The sequence below is a fragment of the Lycorma delicatula genome, chromosome 12 (assembly GCF_047948215.1).
Source record: "Lycorma delicatula isolate Av1 chromosome 12, ASM4794821v1, whole genome shotgun sequence".
NCBI classification, from domain to species: Eukaryota; Metazoa; Arthropoda; class Insecta; order Hemiptera; family Fulgoridae; genus Lycorma; species Lycorma delicatula.
This window is the reverse complement of record NC_134466.1, coordinates 55975015-55998286: the sequence shown is the minus strand read 5'-3', so window position 1 is coordinate 55998286 and position 23272 is coordinate 55975015. Positions and strand designations below refer to the sequence as shown.

At 30.6% G+C, this 23272-nt stretch overlaps 1 protein-coding gene across 1 annotated transcript; it reads right to left on the bottom strand.

The window, feature by feature from the left end:
- Positions 1–7260: 7260 nt before the first annotated feature.
- LOC142332763 (uncharacterized) lies at positions 7261–16399 on the bottom strand. Its single transcript, XM_075379378.1, has 4 exons — positions 16306–16399; positions 11411–11512; positions 8705–8860; positions 7261–7281 (listed from the first exon to the last, which is right to left on the bottom strand). The coding sequence occupies exons 1-4, from the start codon at positions 16372–16374 to the stop codon at positions 7261–7263; spliced, it is 348 nt and encodes a 115-aa protein (XP_075235493.1). The 5' UTR covers positions 16375–16399.
- Positions 16400–23272: the final 6873 nt, after the last annotated feature.

Genomic DNA, 23272 nt, shown 5'->3' with positions numbered 1-23272 from the left:
AAGGACATGGAATGGAATGGAATACAAAGTTGGCGGGAGTTTATTTCTCCCTACTTATCGCAGAACCTGGACAGAGTCCCTTGCTGCTGGATGATTCTAATCGGGCTTGTTTTTTAAAAGGGTTATTTTAAATGGCGGGTCTAATTTTTCAAGTTTTGTTTATTATTTAGTGATTTTAAGACGGATTTAGTTGCATTCCAATCCGTTGTTGAACCAGCGTTATCGAACCCATTTTATGGGCCGACCGCGGAAGGCTAGGCTTATGAAGCCTGTCCTCCCGACGTAATTCCCCTTCAGACCGTCTACTGAAGTCCTTTCGGTGCTAACGCTTCATAGGCTAGCAGGAATACGCCACAACGGGGCACTAACTATAAGAAGGGAGCAATGCGATCAAAAGGACAGGACTACAGATATCTTACGAGAAGATAGAATACATGGAATACCGACATCAGAAGGAGAAACAAATAAAAACAAAAAGAGGGAATATCAGGAGAGCCGATCGTTTCAAATATCTTGGAGAAATTATTCAACTTAATGGACTCGATGAGGCAGCTAACACGGAAAGGACCAGGAAATTAGAAAGAGCATACGGGATAACAAAGAATATCTACAACAAAAAGAGTATATCATACGGATCAAAAATAAGACACTACACTTCCATGCTCAAACCAGAGGCACTCTACGCATCAGAATGTTTGATACTCAGGAAAAAGAATGAACTGAAGGAAATGGAAATACGGGAAAGAAGAATCGTGAGCAAAATAATGGGACCAAGAAAACTAGAAGACGGATCATACAGACTAAGAAGTAACGAAGAACTTTATAAAGGAAACAACGAACCACTGACGTCGATGATGAGAAAAAGAAGGATGAAGTTCTACGGTCATATACTCAGGATGACGGATGATAGGTTAACGAAGCGCGTCTTTAGTTTTTATAACAAATATGAAAGCGACTACGGATTGGGTAGTCGAAGTTAAGAAGGATCTCAGCGAACTACAACTGAACGAAGGTGATGAGTGTAACAGAACTGAGTTTAGAGATAAAATTAATAAACACATTTTCCGGAAACTTGCAGATAAGACAAGAACTGGGAGGCAGTGGACTGATGAACAAAAACAAGTTAAACGAGACGAAATGAAATTGTACTGGGAAAACAGACGGAAGGCATCTGTTGTGCACAAAGTTCAACGCGATCCAAAGAGACCATAACGAAAAAAAATATATATATATGTAAAATATAAACATATTCGAAACCTTTTAATTTTTCAGTTATACTTTGTAAAAATGTTGTATTAGTTTCCGTTGAAAGGATGAAACAGTCATTAAAACAAACGATTAAGAGATAAATTTGATACTTTCACATATATTTTTTGAAAATTGTAATAAAAAAGGTTTCTGAATTCTATCTCTAATTTTTATTTTAATAATTTTTTTTACAATATTTGTAATAAAAATCATCTTTTTAGTTTCCCGGCGAATATATTTAGAATGTGGTGATCATCTCAAAAATTGGATATCGTATTTTATACAATCGTTTACAGTTTTTTTTTTTCAACCTAACCACCTTAAGGTATTGCTTCAGAAGATGAGATAAATGACAATTTTTATAATGAGTGTAAATGCCATGCCTGACCGGGATTCGAACCCAGGACCTCCGGATGAAAAGCCGCCGAGATGCAACTATTCGGGCCACGGATGCCGGAAAATTTTTACGTTTTAGAATCCAATTCTTCTAGATTATGTATGCCCGTACATATATAGCACTGATTTATATCTCAGGATTGACCGAACCAATTTTCTTCAAATTTGGTCGAAATATTTCTATATATGTCATTAATTGAAATGTTTTTATTTTTCGCAAAATTCGTTCTGAGGTAAGATGATGTTGCGAAGAACCTACTTCGATTTTCTTCGGAGGCATTTTAAATAAAACATTATTAAAGCCAATTTGTTACCTCACAATGCACATATAAATAATCAAAAAACGTTTTTTTAAATAATCAACTCCCCCCCCCCCCTAACAACTGAAATATATGTTTTTTGGTATTTTGCTGTACCTCGCTTGAGTTTAATTTTTTTTTTTTTGGATGTTTATACTTCATATATCGAGCTATCATGAAACGTCTACAATCTTTTTAAAATTATAGACTCATTTTCTGGTAAATGCTGAAAAGCTTTTTTGAAAATTTTCTTTTTCTTATTTTAGCCTTTATCGAAGGAGGTGTTAGATTTCGAAAAAGTTTTCCATACTTTAAACGATCAGGGCTCTGTCTCCTTGGACCCCTCTATGATCATTAAACTCATACTTCAGAATAATAATGATAAAAAAAATCAAAGTTAAAGCCTGTTCAATTTATAAAAACTCTTAATGTACTGTAGTTTCTTCAGAGCAACAGTTTGGTCAGTACAGTACCCACTAATTCGTGGATACCAGTGTTCTTTGCTGGTTGGGTTTCAATTAACCACATAACACAGGAATGGTCACCTGAGACTGTAAAAGACTACACTTCATTTACATATACGAGGTATGTGAGAAAAGTAATGAGACTGACTTTTTACTTACCAAAGTTTTTATTTTTTTCAAACAACAATATTATCCCCTTCAAAGTAGTTCCCTTGGGGAGCTATACACTGGCGGAGTCGTTGGTCTCACTCCTGCTAGCAGGGCTGGAAGGCTTCAACTGGTAGGGCTTTTAACTGGTCGGTCACAGTCTTTTGAATGTTCTCCAGAGTTTCAAAATGACGTCCTTTTAAGACATGTTTCAATTTCGAAAAAAGGAAAAACTCACAAGGACTTAAATCAGGTGAATAGGGGCGTTGAAGAACCGTGGGAATGCGTTTTGAGGTCAAAAATTCCCTGATGGAAATGGCCGTGTGACACGGGGCATTTTCATGATGAAGCATCCACTTGTCTGCAATGTCTGGTCTCACGCGAATCACTCTTTTCCTGAGCCTTTCAAGGACACCTTTGTAAATCAATTGGTTAAAAGTTTGTCGTAGAGAAACAAATTCTTTATGCACGATACCCCTACTGTCAAAAAAGCAAATCAGCATGGTTTTGATCTTTGATTTGCTCATTCGACAATTTTTCGGTCGAGGAGATGACGGAGTGTCCTACTCTTCGCTTTGCCGCTTTGTTTCAGTATCGTAATCAAATATCCAGGATTCATCACCTGTGATCACACGATTGAAGAATTCTTGGTCATTGTCAATCCTATCAAGAAGATCAACGCACACGTTTCTTCGATTGTCCTTCTGTTCCGTTGAGATTATTCGGCACCAATTTCGCACAAACCTTTCGCATGTCCAATTCGTCTGTCAAAATTTGATGTACGGTGAAAGTGTCTAAATTTAAGTGTTCACTCATCATGTAAAAATATGACGGAATATATTTTTCAAATAATGGCTACACATGTTTGTGGTACATTAAGTTAGGTTAGAACTTTCTTCTACAGTAGATGTATTCTTTCCCGCATTATAAATCAATAATAAAGTTAACTGTACTTAGGATAATTATTAATGCGACCTTTTTCTCAGTTTAACTATGACTTAATAATAAGGCATCTGAATTACGATACATTTACTTTCTCTTTAAAGGTTTCCATGATGAATAAATCACATGGTGTAACAAATCTGACAGATCAGTTACTTCTGAAATTAACAAGATTGTTGATCTCTAGGTTAGTTTATTTAATGTTTGATTTGCACAAGGTTCTTTTTTTTAGTATCATCAAATCTTCCTTATAAAAATATAAGTAATTCATATTAAAGATGATACTTATTAAAGTTATAATTTTTTTTATAATCTATATAGCAATACATTAGAAGTCAGATACAGTAAAAGAGGGTTATTCTATTTTTAATGTAAATTAAAACATTTTGTACAGCAGTACCATTAATGTGATGAAATTAATTTGAAAATTATTTAATCATTAATAAATGAAAGATATCAAAGTGGTTTGCTTTCACTTGATGAGATTCATCCACCATGGAAAGACATTGTTTAGTGTATCATCAAGAGAAGAATACAATAAAATTTCAATAGATCATTAAATAAATATTTATAAAGAGTAGTAGCATAATTGAATGTATTTCTTTAGGTGAGCTATTCACCATTTACTTTGACATAAAATTTAACATATTTGTACATTATAATGTGAAAATTAACATAAAATAACTAATTATGCTTACAAGTTTTTCTTTAGCAATTTTCTTTTAAAGATCGTTATTTACAATTACCTTGTAAACTATTTATCCTGTAAACTATTTTGAAAAATTGATGACAAATTATAATTAAGTGTAAATATTAAAATATTCACATTTCACAAATCATTCATTTAGAAAAAAATATATCGCTAAATTAAATTAAATTTAAAAACTTTTTGTCAATATATGTATTAATGCAATGAAATATTTTTGAATACCGGATGAAAATTCACGTATTTAAACAAAAAAACATTTAATTTTTCAAAAATAACATAATGTTAATTGTAATTAAATTAATATTAAATAATACATTTTCAAATTGTCTTAAAATTAGTATTACTACTAATTATTTGATTCTTCTAAATTAAAAACAAAATTATAATAAATTATTAATCCTTAAATAAAAGAATTAGTAAATTTTCGGCTGTTGGCTTTTATTTTGGATGGACCTGTTTTTAAGTAAATCAACTTTTGGTAATAAATTTGCTAGTATTCTTTTGTTTATAATTTAAAGAACAAAAAGTTTAGTTTAAAAAGGAATTAAAAATATAATTTAAAAACTATTTTTTTAAGTTATATATAAATATATATATAATCTTGTTTTAATATAGGAAATTCAAAACTAACAAAAACCTAGGTTTGAAGAACACATAAAAAAGGGAATGCTACTTACAAAGGCTGTTACCAAAAAGGCATGAGCTCATTCTGATTGGAATGTGGGTATATGTATTAGTTCATTACTATGAGTTTTTATACTAATTTCCTTAAAGTTTTACGAGGTAAATGTTAAAATGCTAGAATGATTGTTAGGTATACATTACTATACTGAAAAACTATGCTGATTTTCAGTTTTTTAAGCAATTAATTAGGAATATTAAGGATATTTATTTCACCACAGATTTTGAACTACAGGATGCAGTGAGAATGAAGGAAAGACCACCAGCATTCTTCGTTGACAGAATGAGAAATGTGTAGTTGTAAATGGTGACTATGCGGAAAAATTAACTTAAGTTTTTTATTAAGTAAGATTTTAGTTATTACCATAATTGTTTAATTTGAGTATCTCTTTTCAATTAGAAATTATGAGAGACTGTGCATTACAACATTACATTTGAGCATCCCTTGTATTAAGATAAACTCTGATGTGAGTCTATGATTGAACTTTAGAAGTGCTTCTGATCATCTGTAAGCGCTTACTTAAAGTCACCGCTCGATAAAGGAATGAATAAATCATTACTAACCGCTCATTATATTGACCACAACTCTGAATCATTTAGGTTTAGTTGTGAATAACATAATATTTGAGCATATAATCAGTTACCATGGATAAGGGTGTCGTGTATTGAATTCAATGCACGCAAATATGTGAACAATGTGTCTTTTATTGTAAAAAAAAGGCTTTTTTAATGACTGAAGAATTAATTCACCATAGAAACTTACAAAGGAGATTGTATGTGGAAATATGAAAATGGAAATTTTTTATCTTATGAAAAAGCCATGTCTAACCATGATTCGAACCCAGGACCTCTAGATGAAAGGCTGAGACACTAGCACTTCACAATGGAGATGTTTATTATGATTTTTTATCTTTTTACCTCATGATATTTTAATTTATTATAAAATTGTAACATGATTCATTATCCTAAAAAAAAACAATGTAGGCTATCATTTACAATTACACTACTACCTGCACAATATAATATTAAAAAAGAAATACTTGTAATTCGTAAATCAATATCTATTGTAATCTATGAAAAAAATTTAAATATAATACTGTAATCCAATAACTTAATGTGCAATTATCAAAGTTGAAATAAAACAGTTTTAAAATTTAATAAATTAATTAAAATTTTTGTTTGAAGCCTGAAATGAAAACATCTCTAGATTCTTCTGACAATTTGTAAACACAAATAATCATTGGTGTTGAACCTCTTTCTCTACCTAATAATCAATAATTTCCTTCTACAGCTATTAGCGTGTTTCACAATTGATCTCCAATATTCAATTGTTATTTCTTTGAAATATTCAGATGGCAATTTTATATCTTTCAAATTGCTCTACATTTTGGTAAAGCTGACAAAGTATTGGGTAATTTTCCCGATTACACCTGTCAAGTCACGATTAATAAAATACAATATAATCACGAAAAATCCGTAATTTTTAATTTTTTTTTTGGGGGGGTTTCCTTACTCTGCTGGGAAAAATTTATTTATAAGGAAGTGATCCCTAACAACAAAAAACATTAATTTAAAAGAGAATTGTTTAGAGATATTGAAAAAATAAAGTATAACTTATATGATAGTAATGAAAATTTTTAATATTTTATTCTTCAGTTATTCTACAGATTTTTTATTGTTAAATTGTAACATCAAATTACAATATGAATATGACACCTGCAGTACCTGAAAAATTAATTTCTTTATTAATAATAAAATTTTTTTTTTTTAAATTTAAAAAACCAAAATTAAATTTAATCCATGTCTTAAATATAAATTAAGGTTATTATATTAAGTGTAGGTTTTACAGCTTAGAAAATGCTAATAATAAATATCACAATATTTAGTAGATTTTGTATAAATACAGCCAAATATGTGCATTGCGATAATTTGGGATAAATAGACATAAAACAAAAACCTTTACAAGCAAAATTTAATGTATTTGTTATGTCACTACTTCTTCTATCTGACAAACACATTAGCTTGTAATGATAATTAACCGGAAAGCTGGCTACAAATGTCTTTTTAAAACAAAGCAAAGCTATGACTATTAAAACAAAGCAAAGCTTCATACATTTTTTACAGATGAAACTTAGTAAATGTTTATACTTATATCACAGTAACTTGAGTTTTGCATGAGTCGAATCCCTTATAAAAACATTGACCATACAATAAAACTTATTGTTAAGATAATTTACTACAATAGAAAATTATGTAGAACTATACAGGATATTAAAATATCTTTAATCTAAGTTAAAGACATGTATAAATTTGTAACTCTTCCAGAATATATAGAAACACCCAGGAACAGGAATATTATTTTAATTATAAATCATTATGATTTTGTATCATTAACCTGCAATTAATGTATAACATCCACGTAAAATATAAAATATTTATGAAAAATTTTATAGGTCTTGATTATGGGTTTTAAAGTGTATCTCAAGAATTCTATAAAAGCCCTCTTTTATTTGCGTTAATATTTTTCATACATGCGATTAAAGAGCATCAGAAAATTGTACATCAAAATTTTATATGTGAAAATAAAACTGCTTTAAATTAATAAGATATTTTCCTTAAATGTGTATTGGTGAACTACACATCTTGAAGAGCATCGGTTTCAAGTTAAACTTATAACCTTCAACTATCTGGTGTTAACAGTCATGTTCTTTGTTGATATCAGTTTCACTTTCTTCATTATTCAATACTACTGTATATATAAATAAAATCCCTTTAAGGGTCTCACTGAACATTTGATTTTTTACTTGAAATTATCTGCAACACAATTTTATTCTGGGGAGTGTGTGTTCCTTCAGAAAGACTCATCAAATGGAAATCAGTATTTTGACAACACTCATTTAAACTAATAAATCTAACAACATTAGTCAGTAATGAAGTGCTTTCAAATTGGGTAAATCTTATGTGATCTTCCACAAAGTTGTTGGTGGTAGATAGGTGTAAGCCAATTCCTTCATTAGATCATAAGTAAACATCATATATGGTCATAGATAATCCTTCTTACTATCAACTTTTGACTAAGAAGATGTTTAATGGAAATCCAAAGCTCCAGAAAATCTACATTCATTTTACACCCACTGTACATCATTCTGATGAACCCAGAATGTCTGTTCAAAGTTGTACTCTGTTACCTATTTTAGATCATAGAAAGATATATCACACATAATCATACAACATCTTTCTAACCATCCATTTTTGTTAGACGAATAAAATTAATGAGAATAGATGGAAACTAAATTCAATTACATTGATTGAGAATTCTTCTAATGATTTCTTGCTATAAGTTCTTTAGTATTACAATCAAGTTACATAAGTTAATATGTAATGTGACTACAATTTAATTCTTTATTATTGGGGTACTACTATTAGGTACGTTTATTTCCTATTTTCGAAGATAAAATTTAAATTAAAGTTTTTGATACATTGACGAAGTTGTGAGAATAGGTCCACAAACCAATACCAGTCAAAAGTCAAGCACTTAATCTGTTTTTACTCGATAAACAGCAGATCTAATGCTCTATAATGGTTTCTTAATGGCAAATAATTATTGCAGTAAAATTCAAACATTGTATTCAAATCTAGACCCTTCTGGATGAAAGGCAGATTATGTTTTATTGCAAAATATTTAATTGACCAAACCGCTAAATCATCTACATGTATAATTCTTAACAATATTAACATTCAAAAAAAATATGATAAAACTTGATTCATTACTGGTGTTTTTTATATTTACTAAATAAATAACTTTTTCTTTTTGTTACCTTTAATAAGAAACTTAAATCCAGTCCATATAATCCACCTGGTTCCAATTTTAATGGTTTCATGGTGGAAATTAAAAACATCTTTATGCTGCGTTTGAACCATAATGGTTTATTTTGCCATGAACATAACACTATTGCATTCCATAAATCATCACTCTTCCTCCAGAATATTGAATTGGTTAAAAAAAAGCACAGTTAATTATAAAATAAATCTATAAATATTACATAATAGTATACAAAATGTTACATTGTGTTCTAAGAGTGCATACCTTCATCCAATAGGAATTTAGAAATTTTGTCTTATTGAGCAGTCATAAGAAATAAATCCTCAAACAGGTATATACTGAGAACCTTCCTTCATTAAATCGTTCCTAGGATATGTGCAGGTCTTCAAATCCTCAATAAGGACTGAGTAGAGAAATGTGTACTTGCAGAACTCAAAATAAGGAAGAAGGGAACTAACATAAGGAAAAAAGGTTCTTTTTTCTCTATCCAACATAGTGAAAAATGAACTGCAATGTGAGATTAGTTTATCCTACACATTAATTAGTTTCAAGCCCTGCACAAAGTCATTTCTGATGATCCACGCACATCAGGACAGTTGATCTAGGGTAAAGTGGTTTATTAACGAGGAACATTTAGGGTTGATTAAGTTTACTTGATAAAAAATCTTAATTTCCTTCTACTTCTATAAAAAGGCAATCTAGTAAGAGCCCCAAGCATCATAATGGTCATACTCCATTATCGGTAGCAGGCTTGAAAACCACTAACTGATGGATAAGCCGAAACGGATAGGATAATATGCCAGGTTTATGCTTTATATTTGAGCCACACTTTTTTTTATATATTGTATTGTAGAAGGTTCCTATTTATAAAGCTAATTTTCAGTATTATTATTCTCATTGAAATTACAATTTATTTACTGTCTTTTCTTATTTACAATACGTTCAAAAATGAAATGTTTCACAAGATTTTTAGCAAGCATTTTTGCTTTTTTGAAATCTTTATATTTTTTATATTAAGAGTTTTAGCTATTTTTATTAGTTCATTAGAGATGTCTCAGACTTTATTTAATGGACGACATTAAGACAAATTTTTATGAGTTCATAAAATAAATCAATTTTGAAATTTTTTTTTACCTAAGAGACCAAAGTAGGGGAACTATTGATCAGATTCAACTCAAAACTGAAGCGTTTTAAGACCTTATTTATACTATTTTTTTTTTTCATTATTTTCAGAAAGAGAACACCTGTAAAAATTTGTACAATCAGTATAGTTTTGCTTTCAGTCACCTTTTTATTCAAATTAATATTAGTATTCTTGATAAAAATCTAACTTAATTTTATTTTATGTTTCTTTGTTTTTCAATTTCTCGTCTAAGTTTTAAAGTACGCTCAAATTAGGGTTTTTTATGTCAATTCATATTTACCCAGATAATTTGTATATATAAGTTTTCATCACTTACTAGTCAAATAAAAATTACTGAATGATTTCTTTGTTACATTTATTTTTAATAATTATTGTTTATAATGATATAAAACTGATCAGACTAAAAATCATATAAAAAATCAGTTTAATTTTTTTAATAAGTTGATAATTTTATATAACATAATAAATAATTTGATTAATAAAAATTCTATTGTATGTTATATAAAATTATCAACTAAACAACCAAATTATCCTAGTTCTATGTTATAAAAATACTTACCTGTAAGAGTTCATTGCGTCATATGATTCTCAAACAAGCAAAAAAATTATGCTCTTACATTGAAAGGCATGATTCAATTTAATACATTAATTCTATATCCATTACAACTGCTGGTAATCTGGCATCTGATACTAGTCACATTTAATCATATAACAATTTTGTTGTTCCTTTACAATCTTTGTTATATAGAATATACTGTTACACATCATCACAACAAATGACCAAAATCCAAGCTTTATCCTAAAACTAAACTACTTAACTGTTTTCACTGTGGGAGTACTGTATAGTGAACATGTTTTCTATGGAAGGAAATATATTTGATGATTGAAATATATTTGAAATTAGTTAGCACACTTTTCTGATTGCTCTGTCATTTTGTAGATCCATCTCTTCCTTGGTCTTTCTCTTTGCGTCTTCCACCTTCAAATTCAACTACATTTATTTCAGCTGTCCCTACAGTCCAAACTTCATTACTTGGTAAAGCCAATTTAATCAATTTTAATGCTTTCCATTCATTTTTTCCTATTCCTGCTTTTTTAAAATATAAATTTTCTATTTTATCATTCTTTATTTTACTAATCCACTGTCTGAATTTTTTCTTTTTCTTTGACTATAGACAAGCACATTAAATCAAAACTGGTAAATAGTAAACCTCCTATAAAAAAATCTTCAATTTCTTTGTTATGTTACCACCAAAAAGAAAAAAATTCTCCAAATTTCTATATTTACTATTCTAATTTTTTCCACTCTAAATACAGAAAACATATATAATTTATCCCCTCTACCATTATAATGTCTCTTTGTTTTTATTCGACTACTTAAAATCATTCTTCTTGCTCATATTCATTACAGTTTGCAGTTTGCGAAGTGTAAAGAACCCCAGTAAAACTTGTTACTAAATACATATAATAGTTGTATTATACCGAAGTATTTAATATTACATCATTTTTTTCGTTTTTAATGATTTTTTTAATGCATACAATAAAAATTTTCCTTACCTTATTAATTAATAGTTGTCCCATGATACAAATCATTCCATAACAATTTAATGTTGATATATATGCCATAAAATATTTTCCTTTTCTTGAAACTTCATTTTTCTAGGGAAATAATTAAATTTCTTTACAACTCATTAAAGATAAAATAAAAGTTTAAGAGCTTTTTAACAGACTTGATAAAGTAATTCAAGTTTATTCTATGTATTATTAAACACTATTCTTCATAAAATAATTATTTTTTTTGTAGAGGAATTTTCTTATATAGTTGTCTTAATAGTTTTCTCATTGTAAGTTTTTCCAAACTACTTAAATGGAATCTTTTTTAAACAAAAGATTTTCTTTTGTATAAAAATAATTTGAAATTTTGTTTTATTATATATTTATATATCATAATATTTATATATATATCAAAATATCACAGTAATAATTAAAGTATTTTTTGCCCAAAAAACTAAAATTTAAAATAGTAAATATGATAAAATTGTTAATATTTCCTCATTTCAAAGACCCAAAGCTCACATTAAGTAGTAAGCACTTAGGTTATTTTTCTGTAATCCTTTTTTTTTATGCCAAAGCAAGTTTTTCCATTTAGCATTTCTTATAGACAATTTCATTTCATATTGTTTATACTTTTTACTTATTTTAATTATTTATACTACTTTTTTTGCAATTTAACTATATATTAAAAATACAATCAATCCAAATAAAAAAATTATTTTTATTCAATTAAAAATTTTAACTTCGAAACCATGTAAAGAATTAGTATGTTTTTGGCAATAAAACTGTTGTACTTTGTAATTTGATTTTATACAATTATGTAGATAATAACAATAATTTTTTTGTTGGAAGGGAAGTGGAAATGCATTTACCCAGAGTGCAGGGCTTCCACTAGTGGTCTTATCGAATTACAATCGGTAGACTATTGACTAAAACCTATCCCCTTTCTAGCAGCACTCAGCCCAAATCATTTTACTCATTACTTAAGGCTTCCTTAATCATTACTCAACTAAGAGTCCTGTCCTGCTATCCTAGCCTGAGAAGGCTGCTACCTAGTTTTCACCTGGCACAGGAATATCCAGGTCATCCTTCTTGGCCCTGAGAATAATCCTGATGAATTGTGCCACACGCTCCCAGCTGCTCAGATCACAGAACATCAATTCAACCACGTTGTGGGGCTCAGTACTCTGAGATACATCTCTAGTGTCCCTTTATTTCCTGCCCACTGAGCACATTTGAAAAAGGTCACATGTCTAAGCAGGTTACGGTTCTGCTTCTTGATGTTACTGTTTGCAGTGGTGGCAGGAGGCATGACGGTAACCTGGCATGTGCTGACATTGGGTGGGGTGCAGACGGAGAATGCTCATCCCTCTTCCCAGTTGTGGAGCTGGGTTGAGAGCAGGCTGCAGTGACCTTGCTATGCTGAAGACTTTTGCCGACCAGTTTGGGTCAATCACTTTGGACCTTGGCAGGGATTGTCACATGAGTAAAGGAATTGGAGCCCTGCAATGACAGTATAGTGGGTCAGAAAGTACCTGACTCCCCAGACCAGGTTAAATCTATAGGAGGAAGCTGATTGGGAATTAGGCAGGATCAATGATCCGGTGCACGACCAACCTTCTCTCTGCCTGCACCTTGTGACATATTGAATGGCGATTTATAGGTTTATGTAATCTTTTACTTCCACAAATTCTATGGCAGAGTGTCTATGTAAGAACTTTAATTCAGGAGAGCCTTTTTCTTTGGAAGCAAAGAGGAGGAAAAGTATAGAATTCTGCGACAGTGGAAAAGAAGAATTGAACCATGTTTTGAGCAAATTAATCAAGTGATAACAAGATATGTTATCACTTCACTATCATATTGTGGTAAAGAACAAAAAAGGGATTCTACCAAGATAAGTCCTTCTGTAATTGCTTTTGTGATCACAAAAGCGCGGGAGGACCTGTAAGGAAACAAGAAAGACAGGAATAAGATTATTTGTTGAGATAATCAACGACCTGCACTCATCACAGCTACTTAAAGCAAAGAATTTGGGACTCATTGACATTGAAGTTGTCCCACATGGTACATGAAATATTTGCAAAGGAGTTGTTATGTGCAGGGACATGCTAAACTGCACAGAGGAAGAAGTTGTTGAAGTGCTTCATCAACAAGGAGTCTTTGCATGCAGAAGGATTGAATACACGATATAATGGAGAAATTGTATCTTCCATGTCTCTTGTCCTGACGTTCAACCGACCAAAGTGTCCAGAGAAGATAATACCTGGTTTTTATTGATTAGATGAGCCTCCATTCATCCCAACTCTGTTGTGGTGTTTCAAAAAATTTTGGTGTTGCCAAAAATTTGAACATCCAGCAACACAATGAATGATGAGCTCATCACGGGTGATGAGCTCATCCTGACCCGTGCCCGTGAGGGCACGGGTCATCCTGATGACCCGTGCCGAGACCAACATGTGCATCAACAACAACAGAACATTCAGCAAGATTGTATAACTGCCCAGTTCACAAACAAGAAGTAGCAATCCAGGAAATGAAGATCATGAAGAAGGTCATTTACTACAACGCAAAGAAAATTGGGTAGTAAATCGCCAACGACTGCATCTTATGCTCAGGTTACTACACCTCCAACAGTCTCTTCAGCACCCTTTAAAACAGAAAATATAATACCTTAACTGGCACCAGCATTGGCAAAAATGGTTGAACGCATCATTAATAAGAAATTGGAAATAACACCATTTAAAGAAACAAGTCTTAAACAGCTACAGAAAGTAATAGATGTTATTAAAATTACTTCTTCTCCAACAAGGATTTGCTCTTCGACCAGTTCTAAAGTGAAGCCAAATGAAGAGAAAGCTCAGCAAAAGCCAGAACAAACCAAATCTAAAGTTACAGTTCACATCAAGAAAATAGAGCCTCCAAAAGCACAGAGGCCTTTAAACAAGAGAGTGAACGCTTCTGCTGCTCCACACACTTTACCAAGGAGTGCACCTAGTTTCGACTCTGATGGACTTTTGACAAGTAAATAAATTTTTATTAACTTGCCAGTCAGTTAGGTGGCTCCACTGCCTTGTCGTGTGTTCTAAGTTTTATATCCTAGTGAAGGCGATTATTTTTATACGGATTTGAATACTTGATCTGATCGTGGTTAGTGGTGTTCTTTGGTTGTTGGGTTTCAAGTAACCACAAGTCTCAGGAAAAACCGACCTGAAACTGTACAAGACTACACTTCATTTACCATCATACATATCATTCTCATTCATCCTCTGCAGTAATACCTTACAGTGGTTCCAGGGGCTAAACATAAAAAAGAAAATGAAAGGAGGCTTCACTTCCTAGACCTCCATTGCATTCATCATCCTCATGCTTCTTAAAATAATACTGATAAATAACAATTGAAGCCTCTTTAATTTATAAACCTATCAGTACATTGTAATTTCTTCAGAGCAACAGTTTGGTCATTTAACAACAGAAGACATAACTTTCTGAAGTTTGCAGGTTTCAGAATAGTCTGCCCTCATCTTAAAAACAGTAGTTATAGTTGGTTACCAGCCTCTGTACAGGTAAAAAATATTTTCCATTGTTCTTACCATTATCCAATAAACATCACGAGGAGGTGACCATACTTTGTTTCGGTTTTATTTTTTTATTTTATATTTTTAACTTTTTGGTGGAACAGATTGCAAACAACATAATCTAAAGAACAGAATTGTATAAATCATTTACAGCTGTTCACTCTGGAGTGTATATATAAAGATTGTTCCCACAGGACACTATGGAGCAAGCCACATACAGTTGCCCATGCAACTGCTTCTCCAAGTGGAAACCAGCCACTTGAAGCATTGACCCTTATGACTTATTTATAGTCAACAAAATAGCATCTTTTCCTTGAAGGTGAAGAGCAAGTCCAAAGAAATTTACACTGCACCTTTAGAGGTACTTTTCTCAACCAAAAGAAATATTGAATAGGGCTAAGTGACCTTTTTTATAGAACATTTAATTTCAATTGCTCTAAGTCTAAGTCTACAAATTCGATTTTACCAATGCAATGTTGAATATAATTGCAAGGAACATAATCCAGTTGTTATAGTAATAATCATTTGACCAATTTTTTCATGAAAGCATTACAGATATACAGAAACTACCACATTTTTATTAGATATATAATAAATTTATAAATTATTAATAAGGATAAAATCAAAAACTAAGCCAACAACGATTGTCAACATAGGTATACAAGGCATACAGATGATGAGGTAGCATGTGTATGCAAAGAAATTAATGAAGCAGTTAACACATAAATGAAGATGAAAATTTAATAATAGTTGAGGATTGGAATGCAAGCATCGAAAAAGACAAGGTTTCAGGAAAGTTATAGGGACAAGGGAAGCAATTTTAGCACTCAATTAATAGCAGAAAGAAGATTAAAGAAAAAAACAAACCTACTTGGCATTTATAATCTTAGAAATGGCATTTGATAACTTAGACTGGAATACATTTTTCACGATTTTAAAAAGTTTAGGGTTCAAGTACAAAGATAAAAGAGCAATTACTAACATTTATCAGGAACCAAACTGTAACAGTAATAATCGAAGAACTTAAGAAAGAAGCTTAATAAAAATTTAAGTTTTCATTTGTATTCAATAGTGAGAATTTAAAATGATTTAACTTTATATAAAATATTAAAACTTTAAATATTCATTAATAATCAGTCACTCGTTCCCGAAATTTATTTTGCTGGAGTATCAATTCAATATGAAACAGCGAATTAGAATATTTGTTTTATTGTAATTAATTACCTAACTTTGTTTTTTATGAACAATGGACAAACACGTACATTACTTTGAGTAACGAAAATTATACTTTGTAATAATACAAATAGTGTAGTATGTATTTACCTGGAGTAAACAGTACAATATAACACTGCAGTGTAAGCATACAAACTGATTAAAAACCAGTAAGGACATGCTCAAGAGCCTATTGATATCCTTTCTTTTCCTGAAATTAAATAAAAACAAAAAAAAATATTTTAATATGCATATCCAAACGAGATAATGTATAATGTAAATTTTAGAGATCAATGTGTTAATTTAGATTGATTTTATAGTTTTACTAACTATCATAGTCATTAACTATCATGTACTATATAAGGTTCTTTGTTTACTATACATATATATATATATATATATATATATGTGTGTGTGTGTTTGTGTGTGTGTGAGAAGATCAATTTGTTGACTTATGTGTAAATATCAAACTTTTATCGGGATTCGAACCCAGTGCTTTCAAGATTAAAGATAGAGAAGGCATTATTACTTTGCCATAAAAAAAAAATGGTTGCCTAGGTTCAAAAAATTTCCTTTTAAAATTTAAATAATTTCCTATATGAGTTGTTTTAAATTTTGTTTAATTTAATTACACAACATGAATTAAAAGATTTATCGGGTTTTCTTTTTATGAGAAATTTATATTTTGAGGGACATGATTTATTATTTTGAAATTCAATTACTTAAATAATACGCATATTACACAAACTTAAGGTGATGAAATTTAGTTTAAAAAAAAACTTTTTCTATTCGTAATTATATTTTAAATTGTGGAACTACATCACTAACCCTTCTTTCTCCTTTTTTTTCTTTTTTGGCCTCTGTAACCACCTTAAGGTATTAATTCAGAAGATGAAATGTATAAATGTAAATGAAGAGTAGTCTTGTATAGTTTCAGGTCAACCATTCTCAAACATGTGGTTAATTGAAATCCAACCACCAAAGAACACCTATGTCACTAACTCTGGTAATAACTAATTCTGGTATTAAAGTGTCAGTTTCTCATCATTTTTTCCTGTATACTTTAGATTAAAATATTTTAAAAAAGAAATAGTATAAAATTTATTACGTAAACATAAAACATATTTGAGTCTTTTCCAAGATATGTTTTTTTTAGGATTGTTTAAAAGGAATAAAAAATTATTTCTCAGTAGAATGAAAAGTATAGTAAAACTACAAAGAACATAATTTCTACTGATGTACGTAAGTACATGTTGCTGTTGTCAATGATTCAACTGGTATGATCATAAAGAAAATGAATATTGTTAGAAAATATTTGTTCTTTTTAAGTTACTATACTAATAGCTAGAATGATAGTTAATGGATCTCGTTGTCAAACATCCTTATTTCTTGAAACCCACAACTTTTGCCACCAAATAAACGTATTGTGAACCATGTTGCCATGAAAAAATTATTTAGGGTATTTCTTAACTTAATTTCCACACCACTCTTACACAAAGATATTTCATTGTAAGTTTATAAATATTCAGATGTAGAAGTGTGGAAATTTAGCTTATAATAAGATCTGCTTAATTCATTTCAGCTAGAATAAAAGTAACAGGTTTTTCATGGTGATTTTATTCATGAAATTTTTATGCTGTGTTAAGTATCTTAATAGTTAGTCAATCGATGTTTTTCTTTGAAGCTACAAAAGGTGAATTATATAAAAAAAATTCTTTTCAGGTTCTTTTTAAAAATGTTAACCTAATTATTAAGGTAACCAGAAATAGGAAAAACTTCAAAGGTTATTCGAAAAATTAAAATGATATTGAAGACATTTTTAAAAAATAGAATGAATAAATTTAATTTTAATAAATAAATGTAGTTAAATACATTTCATTTTGTTGTTGGTTAAATAAGTAATACTCCATAAAATTGAGTTACGTAAAGAAATAAAAATTTTTAAAAGATGAAAATTCATACTTACTGTATCGTCCTTAAATGGTGTTGATAAATATTTCTCATGAAGTTTTTCAGATTTAAATCATAAGTTTCCATTTCTAAAACTGATCTATCTGTTCCAGTTACATTTAATATTTGTAAATAATTATCAATATTTAAAATTAAACAACTTAATAATTTCAACTCGTAAGATACTTGTACCAAGGATATTGATATTAGTAACAACCACGTTGTAAAAACTAAACATGAAATTGAATAAATTATTATTTGAATTATGAAATTTAATATTAATATAATTAAATTATTATCTATTGTAATTATATTAAATGACGGAACTGGTGAATCAAAATTATTTATATCTATTTCATAGTTGTAAAAAATATTGAATAAATATACAAAAAATGGAAAAATACATACAAATATCCAATATGTTACCATCCCTACAAACATAAACCTGTAAAAAAAAACAAAAAACGGTTAATAGTTTTCATTTTACTTCTTTTTTTAAATTAAAAATAAGATCAACATATTCTATATATAAATTTTACTATAAAATACCAAAAAACACATCCCAACATTTTAGCCTTTTGTTAATGTAATCGATCAGCTTGAAGAGATTAGTCCCCCGTAAAAGCAATGATTAAATTAGTTCAACGCTATTATTAGCAAGTTATGTTAGATGCACTGAAAGAAATTGTAGAATTCTAATAAACTCAAATCAAAATTAAACAGAATAATAATAATAGATCGGGTTAACATAATACTGCACCTTTAAGTCACAGAAATTTTATCTACTTAACTATAGAGGGTTTTTAAAAATTTTAAAAAGAACTGTGTGTGTATATATATATATATATATATATATATATATATATATATAGCTCTACTTTCAAAGTTTGATTCTTTTGCTTTAATATAATCAATTGTGTTTTTATTATTGTTAAAAGCTTTCCTGGAATAATCTGTTTATAGTAGTAATCTGTTTGTAGTAGTATTGTGATGTTCATAATTTCTTCTAGGTTCTCAAATCTTGATTTTGTATTTTCAGCTTGTTTCATAACAAGAAATGACAGATTACTGGAGAATCAAATGCTTTGATACCTGGTGAGTCACATGTTTAATTTAACCATTGGTCAAGGTATGATGAAAAACTTAGCCATGCTTATGATGAAGTTCCCAGTAGCAAAATTTTCCTTTAATTTGTGCTTTATATAAATAAATTATGAAAGTGATAAAGATGTTAATGATATTATTTATTAAATGTTCAAATTCTGGAGCATATGTTGAATATAAAACGCTGTTGCCATAAAGAGATAGTCAGTATCAGTTTGAATTTGCATTTTAATTTTCTTGTTTTCTTTGACATTCAGGAATTTAAAACTTTTACTATCATGATTGAACCTGATTCCTATCATTGGACCCATTTTTAGTGCTAGATATTATGGTCTTTTAAGGATTAGGAAATAGGGCTTTACCCTATTGACATTTTAACCATATTAAATCTATTATGGATCTCTGAAGACAAAAGCCTCTATAGGATAACACCAAGAACAAACTATTCTATCATCATTCTTAGAATCCTTAGGAAGTAGGATCAAACCTAAACCCAAAGAACGGGTGATGAGAAAAAAGGAGTCAAATATAAGAAAAAGGATGATAAACTCATCAAGTATTTTACCATCTTACCAAAAACCCTAATATGGTTCTAAATATGTCTCGATAGCTTGCATAAAACGTATAATTAAAATATAAAATTTCAATAACATCAAAATTTTTCTGGTTGCTAATGATCCATTAGAACTCTGATTATTCCCACCTACTTTTGACCATTTTGAAGTAGTTTGCACAGCTGTTGCTTTATTAATAAGTCATTATATCATTTTTATAAACCCCTCATTTATTGATGCTGAATTTTATATAATCATTCATTTTGGTGAGGTGTCATTGAACGTCTAGAAAAAAATTGATGCTTTAGCTTCGTTCAACACGTTTTGTCTTCACGCATGAAATAATAGTACAAAAAACAAAATAAGATTGCATATCCAGTCAGTCACAATGTTATAGAAATCCCTTTGTTAAGCTTCCTTTTGATTTTTTTTAAACTGACTTCTAAGAAAAATGTCAGATATATGTTGAACAGATCTCATCAATAGGACCATCTTACATCCTCAACATGGCTTATCAGTACTAAACATTGTAACTATTAATAACAATATTATTGTTATGATCAATTGATATTAATATAGGTAAATTAATAGGTAAACCCATAAACAAAATGGTTGCAGGGGATGTGACATGAGTCATAAGTACTCCCAGGCTATCCCTAAGAATAATAATCACCCTATGCTAGGTTCGTCTGGAGAGTGAGGAATGAAGTTTTCTTTGTCACTGAGTCAAGTATACAATTGCATTTGAAAGTACCAAGTCCTTTTAAATGCAGCTGGTGATAACCAACTTATAGGTGACACCTTTATTTTGTTCACCAGAAGTGGGACTGGCTGTTTAGTGAACACTATTTTTTTTTTACCAATGCCTCATAATTCATGCAATATCACAGTTACAGCCAGAAGAAAAACACGGTCGGATGAACTAATAAATTAATGTAACCCTATTTACTCTCAAAATAGTGTGTTCTATATTTAATGTTTTCAATTCCGGTTTAATGGGATACATCGGGACCAGAGCATTTTGTCCAACTAAACGGCTGCCCCTAATAAAGGAATTTGTAAATTGTAGCGTATGCGATACACTGTATTGCATTAAACATAGCACACACACTCACACATTCTTTGTGCAAATTCTATATACACACACGAAGTACGGTATACTGCAGACGCAATAATTTAACAGGCGCGCAGACTGTTCGGGAGAGCGGCTGTGTCCGAACACAGTCATCTTCGGGACATCTGCCGAGAGGACCCAACTCCGACAGTTGTAAGGAAGCGGCCTCACGCCGTACTGGACGAACCACCGTGATGGTGCGGTGCGGTAGCCGAAAATCGACAAACCAGGCTTAGGGGCCTCCATATCGCATGAGCCATAAACGGAATAGTGCGTCAGACGCGTTTCCGGGGTCGCGAGTGAAAAGTTTTCGCGAGTTATATAGTTTGAAGACGTCAAACACGGTAAGTCGCGCATAAAACAAAAACGCGGTCTAAATTTAAAAAAAAAAAAACTTACAGTAAGACAAAATATCCCAGCAATTGCGACTCCTCCGGAAAAGGGGAGCATTGCTCCCTCCTTATAGCTAGTGCCCCGTTGTGGCGTATTCCTGCTAGCCTATTAAAGAGTTAGCACCGACAGGACTTCAGTGGTTGGTCTGAAGGGGAATTACGTCGGGAGGACAGGCTTTATAAGCCTAGCCTTCCGCGGTCGGCCCATGAAATGGGTTCGATAACGCTGGTTTAACAACGGATTGGAATGCAATTAAATCCGTCTTAAATTCACTAAAATAATAATAGACAAAACTTGAAAAATTAGATCCGAGATTAAAAAAAATAACCCTTTTAAAAACAAGCCCGATTAGAATGATCCAGCAGCAAGGGACTCTGTCCAGGTTCTGCGATAAAGTAGGGAGTAATCGACTCCTGCCAACTTTGCATTCCATTCCAATAATTTAATGTAAAAATCGAATTTTAAATCAGTTAATTTGGTTTTTTTATATACCTGTTCATGAAGCCTACAGTTAAAAATACGTGCTGTACTGTTTAAGTAGGCTGCATGTAATAACGAAACTAATTGAAAGGAAATGACTGATCGTTATTTTATAGTCCCTTAAGAGCTCAAAATAAAATTAGACATTTTGTGTGTTAAATGATTAAATAGAATAGATAGGCATGCGTACAAAACATAAAAGTCTCACCTCACTATTTTCTTAGAAAAAAATCATCCGACCTGCACTGCCGTTTTCGTTTTAATGACATACAGTCAACAAAATTTGAAAAAATGTTCAATTCAAATTGAGGACTGCTTTAACTTTCATTCTGCATAAAAAAATTTGTTAAGGTCCGACGAAAAATCTTTTTGTACTTGTATCGTAACTTGTAGTATTTATGGTTCATCTTCATCATCACTGGCTTCATCCGTTGTGCTGAATGTAGGCTGGAGATTTTCGACAATAACGATATCATATTCTTCATTTCGTACGCATTCAATATTTTTGTCAATCTGCACGAATTCTTGATAATCTTCAACTTGCTGCAGTGACGTGTTACCATCATGTTCGTGCATGTCTTCTGACTCTTCTTCTGGGTTAGAAAAACCACAATGGGCAAAAAAAAACTTTTTATTGTCCTTTTACTTACTTCTCCCCAGCTGTCGGCTACGAACTGAATTGCTTGCAATAAGTTGATCTTGCACTTACTTCTCTAGCTGTAGAGCCAGAATTCAATAAATTATCTTCTACTTCTAGAAGATTGTGGTTCACCGACTTACATCGGCAAATAAACTTCATTTTTATAAGCTTTTATTTAACTTGCTTTAGTTATAATCAAATCTTGCAACTGCTATATCTTTTGATCTATCGTATGAAAATCAATGAAATTTGGTACACTTATGTAACTTCGATGACCATACAACACTAAGGTGACGGAATTTGCTATGACCCACCCCCACGCAAATGAGAACACGTACAAAGAAAGCGAGTGCATTTTCCCAGATTGTTACTTGTAGCTAGTCAGTCTCAGCTGGAGAAGTTCCAGCAGACCTTTCCGCCTCCTCGCGGTGTTATTGAAAATGAACATGAAGATTAATTATTGTAAAAATAAATGTTGTGTTGTTTTAAATAAATTATAAAAACTGCGCCACGCTTTTAATTAACTAAATAAAAGTTTTGTTTGTACGTTTCTCACATAGTTGAAGTTCATCTCCGAATTCTGCTTGTAATCTAAGCCAAATTGAACGCACTCTTTCCGCTAAAAGTTTCATTTTAATTAATTATGAATTTTTATTTAATGAATTCATAATTACGATTACAATTATATAATAATGATAATAATTAATAATTTTTCATATTACCGTCAAAATGTAATAACTTTGTGCAAGATTTCTAAATTTAATTTTTATTTTTAATCTTATTAACCCTTAAAGGTCATCTTGGTGCAAATTTGAACCATCAAAGAATTAAAACTTGAGTTAT

Excerpts from the sequence above, each read along its gene's own strand:
- LOC142332763 (XM_075379378.1), bottom strand. The coding sequence starts at position 16,374 with ATGTCCTTACTGGTTTTTAATCAGTTTGTATGCTTACACTGCAGTGTT. Across the intron at positions 11,513-16,305 it reads TATTGTACTGTTTACTCCAG|AAAAATGAAGTTTCAAGAAA; the intron begins GTAAATACATAC and ends TTATTTCCCTAG. Across the intron at positions 7,282-8,704 it reads ATTTAAGTTTCTTATTAAAG|GTTAATGATACAAAATCATA; the intron begins GTAACAAAAAGA and ends CATTAATTGCAG.